At 41.9% G+C, this 4,542-nt stretch overlaps 1 protein-coding gene across 1 annotated transcript; it reads left to right on the forward strand.

The window, feature by feature from the left end:
* The first annotated feature begins 870 nt into the window (after positions 1–870).
* Positions 871–3,771, forward strand: LOC139534269 (liver-expressed antimicrobial peptide 2-like). Its single transcript, XM_071333296.1, has 3 exons — positions 871–1,344; positions 1,692–1,873; positions 2,789–3,771. Exons 1-3 carry the CDS (start codon positions 1,267–1,269, stop codon positions 2,826–2,828), a joined length of 300 nt encoding a protein of 99 aa, XP_071189397.1. The 5' UTR covers positions 871–1,266; the 3' UTR covers positions 2,829–3,771.
* The last annotated feature ends 771 nt before the right edge of the window (positions 3,772–4,542 follow it).

The raw sequence follows: 4,542 nt of genomic DNA on the forward strand, positions 1-4,542 counted from the left end.
GCCTCATGATTTCTTCATGATGCAGATGTGGTGACTCACATGGATTCTCACTCATGCTTTTATGATGCACACATTCCAGGAATCTATACCATATGTGCTCATAAAATATCCTGTAATTTCGCGTAACTGCATCAGCTTGCTTGGAAACCGTTACTGTTGAGGATATTTAAGATGAATAAAGTACATATTCAGTTAAGAGTAATTAACACAATGCCTATTATATTTACATGTTGTCCCTTTCTGTAATACACATTATTTCCTGTGTTCTATTTTGTGACACATTTGTGTACGGTTTGAAGGTCACTAGACTTGATACTGAATGTTATGGATTGTTCTCATATCTGTTGATAATGATTCATGCCAGACTGTAGGTAAAAGGACCGAGGACACTGATTGTGAATGGCGGGTGTTTACAGAACTTTGGTGCTGTGAGATAAAGAATATAAGCGCTTGCTTAGAGAAAGTGAGTTAGACATTTTCTATGCTTCTATCCTGGAGGTTGCCTCCCTGTTGTATTAAACATTTTAAAGTGCTATAAGACAACCAAGCTTAACACTGATTTACAGTCATTTTCACATGCCCTCCCTTAAGGGCCTTATCTTTTATGACAAGGAATGACTCAAACTCTCTTCTGCCTCAACACTCCCCCTTCAACTTCCCCCTTCCCCTATCTCAAGTTCACACGCCACGTTCATGCTAGCAGTGTCTGCACAGCAGGTATGTGTGCGTGCATGCGTATGTGTGTGTGTGACTGCTGTTCTGTTGGCTCACGGTCTAGAGCTACGGCTGATCAGAACGATCTTCAAGCTTTGAACAAACACATGATGTCATAGAGGGGGCATAAAAAGGCCAAGTGCAGAAAGAGAAAGAGAGGGAGAGGGAGAGGGAGAGGGAGAGGGAGAGGGAGTCAAACTGATAAGCTGACACGCATGTGCGCGCACACACACAATTCTCTGAGGACCTGATGGGAGAGTATAAGGAGGAGGAGAAACAGTCTAGTTCTGCTGTCACTGCTAACTGAGACTGAGTTGAGGAGAGAGACGACGCCGGCCAGAGCTAAACAGACTCTGTAAAACTACTGAACATAGACTAGGCTTCACCAGACCAGTATAGCACCTCTGTCTACCTGTCTCTAGTTGTGTCTCGAGCTCTGTCTACCTGTTTTAGTTGTGTTTAGCTGCATCTAGCCTGTGTCTCTAGCCTGTCTCTAGCCTGTATCTAGCTCTGTCTATCTGTATCATCGGACCTCAACTTCATCAGTCAAACATGCAGGACCATCACCACTATTTCAGTAGCAGGACAGCCTTTGCATGGTGTCTGGTGTGTCTGGTGCTCGCTCAACAGGTAAGACTGAAAACCTTTACATTTCCTATACTGTAACTTCTATTCATTATTTTGCATGCTTGCGAGTTTATGGAACTTTGGACCTGCAGCCATTCCGATGTAGAAAATGGAAACAGTCAACATGATGACATATCAACGGTAAAGTAAAGTTACAACATTTGTCCTTTACAATTACAACTACCTCCAATTATTGGCCATAGATCATATTTGGACTGCCTGTGTAAACTCAGCCTGACTTTCTATTGTATCAGTTGTCTGCCAGCCCTATTCTCTCTTTAATATTTTATTTTACAAACAACGGTATGAACAACCGTAGCTCATTGATTATGTCTGTGTATATTTTTCAGGTGTCTTCTAGCCCTGATCCTTCTGCGGACGTCCAGCCCAACTCTGGTCAGCTCCAGCTGGGTCCGGGGCAGAGGGTACTGAGGAGGACGGCACGTATGACCCCGCTGTGGAGGACCATGGGTACTAAACCCTATGGGGCGTACTGTCAGAACTACTACGAATGCTCCACTGGAAACTGCAGGTAAATAACATACACGCGCAGACACGCACACACACACACACACACACACACACACACACACACACACACACACACACACACACACACACACACACACACACACACACACACACACACACACACACACACACACACACACACACACACACACACACACACACACACACACCTAAGCAACATCTGTGGGTCAAAATGTTCCATCATTAGCTACAGTGTATGACGTAGGTGCCAAAACGTTGGAGTACGATTCAACAACGTTACATTATTGCCTTGCATGTCTGTTTCCACTTTTATCGTTTTCAGTTGAAGAGAACCGAAGTTGTTTAATTCTACAGATAGATGAAGTTGATTTATTCTACAAATGGATGAAATTGATTTATTCACACCAGATAGATGTCACTATTTGGCTTTTATCCAGGTCCACAGGACATCAGGAGATGCCTTCAATACCGTCCACTAGGGGCAACATGAATCTGTATTACATCTAGTAGGCTCGCGGCTTGCAAGAGCATTGTGGATGGGTATAGTGTAAGGGCTTAAACTGTGTGCTTTGGCTCTGAGTATCACAGATTCAATCCCTGTGCTAGGCACTCTTTTTTTAACCATAACCCTTACATTAACCAGTCAGAATTAATGCCTTCACTTAAACGTCAAGTTTTTTTCTGTTTTAACATTAACCCTTGCCTACTTTTACTTCACCCATAGATGTTTATCCCCCCTCGACAAACGTTGAATACTGAAGTGAGACTGTGAGATCTTGTTGCATTCTAAACACTTTTTTGACTCTCTCCTCTCATCTCTTTTTCTCTTCTCATTGCCTCCTTTCCTTCTCCTCTCTTCTCTTCTACTGTCCTTTCCTCCCCTCTCCTTTCCTCTCCTCTCTTCTCATCTCCTCTCCTCTCATCTCTTCTCCAGGCGTGGTCACTGTATGTTCAGCCAAGCCATCAAGTCCTAGAAGAGATGACAGAGAAACATGTTCAACATTTTCCCAATCAGTTCTTCATGGACTTGTTCTCCAGGGATATATCATCGCTCCCCTCAACCCTCCTTCTCCTCCACAGAGCCAATTATTAGTTATGGTATGGCTGGTTTCTATTGAAGAAAACATCCAAGCGTAAGGGTTAGGATTTTTAATAAGCAATGAGTTTGGAAGATTGTATATTAGCTTTTTGACTTCACCAAAGTCGATGATATGCAAAAGGTATATCTCTAGTATATGAAGGGTTGAGATATCTTAAATCAGGCGTAAAGATATTCCTTAGAGCAGGACTCTCCAACCCTGGAGTGCTACCCTCCTGTAGGTTTTCGCTCCAACCCTAGTTGTAACTAACCTAATTCAGCTTATCAACCAGCTAATTATTAAAATAAGGTGCGCTTGATTAGGATTGGAATGAAAATCCACCTATCTTTCTTTTTCTTATGCAAGGTGATGGTTTGACTTGATGTTGTATGTAAGCTTTTTGACATTACCAAAATGGATGCCACACAAGTGTCACATCCACATGGGTTTTTGCTTGTCATACAGGTGACATATGAGGTTTCTAACATTTCTACTAAGATTTCATATGGGTGACAACAAATCATAGTGCCTAAACAAATCAAATCAATAAAATTTGATTTGTCACATGCACCGAATACAACTGGTGTAGACTTTACCGTGAAATGCTTGCTTACGAGCCGTTCCCAACAATAAAGAGTTAAAACATGTAATATTAACACAAGAGGAATAAAATAAAATACAAGAATGGAGCTATGTACAGGGAGTATCAGTACCAGTTCAATGTGCAGTGGTACAAGGTATTTAAGGGTAGATATGTACATGAAGGCAGGGTAAAGTGACTTGGCATCAGGATCGATAATAATACAAGTGAAATAAAGAACAGCGTAGCACCATCAAATTATGAGTGTTGAAGTGTACGTGTGTAATGTTTGTGTTGTGTCAGTATGCGTGTGTGTGTTATGTGTGTGCGTATGTAGTGTATGTGAATGTGTGTGGGTTTTGTGTGGGAGTGTCAATGTAGTGTGTGTGAGTGAGTGTGTAGAGTATATATATATGGGCTGCTGAGTGGTGCAGTGGTCTAAGGCATTGCATCTCAGTGCTAGAGGTGTCACTACAGACACCAATCCAGGCTGTATCACAACCGGCCGTGATTGGGAGTCCCATAGGGCGGTGCACAATTGGCCCAGCGTCGTCCTGATTTGGCCGGTGTAGGCATAATATCCTCTACAGGATCGGTGGGTCCCCCACGGGACAGTTGAGCTAACGTAGGCTAATGCGACTATTATGAGGTTGTAAGTAACAAGAACATTTCCCAGGACATACACATATCTGAAATTGGCAGAAAGCTTAAATTATTGTTATTCTAACTGCACTGTCCAGTTTACAATAGCTATTACAGTGAAATAATACCATGCTACTATTTGAGGAGAGTGCACAGTTATGAACATGAAAAAATATAAATAAACCAAATAGGCACATTTGGGCAGTCTTGACACAACATTTTGAACAGAAATACAATGGTTTATTGGATCAGTCTAAAACTTTGCACATACACTGCTGCCATTTAGTGGCCAAAATCTAAATTGCACCTGGGCTGGAGTAATGCATTATGGCCTTTCTTTTGCATTTCAAAAAATACCAAAAAAAGCATGTTTTTTTTCTTTGTATT

The sequence above is a fragment of the Salvelinus alpinus genome, chromosome 11 (genome assembly GCF_045679555.1).
Source record: "Salvelinus alpinus chromosome 11, SLU_Salpinus.1, whole genome shotgun sequence".
Taxonomy (NCBI): domain Eukaryota; kingdom Metazoa; phylum Chordata; class Actinopteri; order Salmoniformes; family Salmonidae; genus Salvelinus; species Salvelinus alpinus.

What these genes read in the sequence shown, in the direction of transcription:
- LOC139534269 (XM_071333296.1), top strand. Translation starts at nt 1,267, where the DNA reads ATGCAGGACCATCACCACTATTTCAGTAGCAGGACAGCCTTTGCATGG. An exon ending in GTCTGGTGCTCGCTCAACAG is followed by an intron (nt 1,345 to 1,691) that starts GTAAGACTGAAA and finishes TATATTTTTCAG; the next exon opens with GTGTCTTCTAGCCCTGATCC. An exon ending in TGCTCCACTGGAAACTGCAG is followed by an intron (nt 1,874 to 2,788) that starts GTAAATAACATA and finishes TCTCTTCTCCAG; the next exon opens with GCGTGGTCACTGTATGTTCA.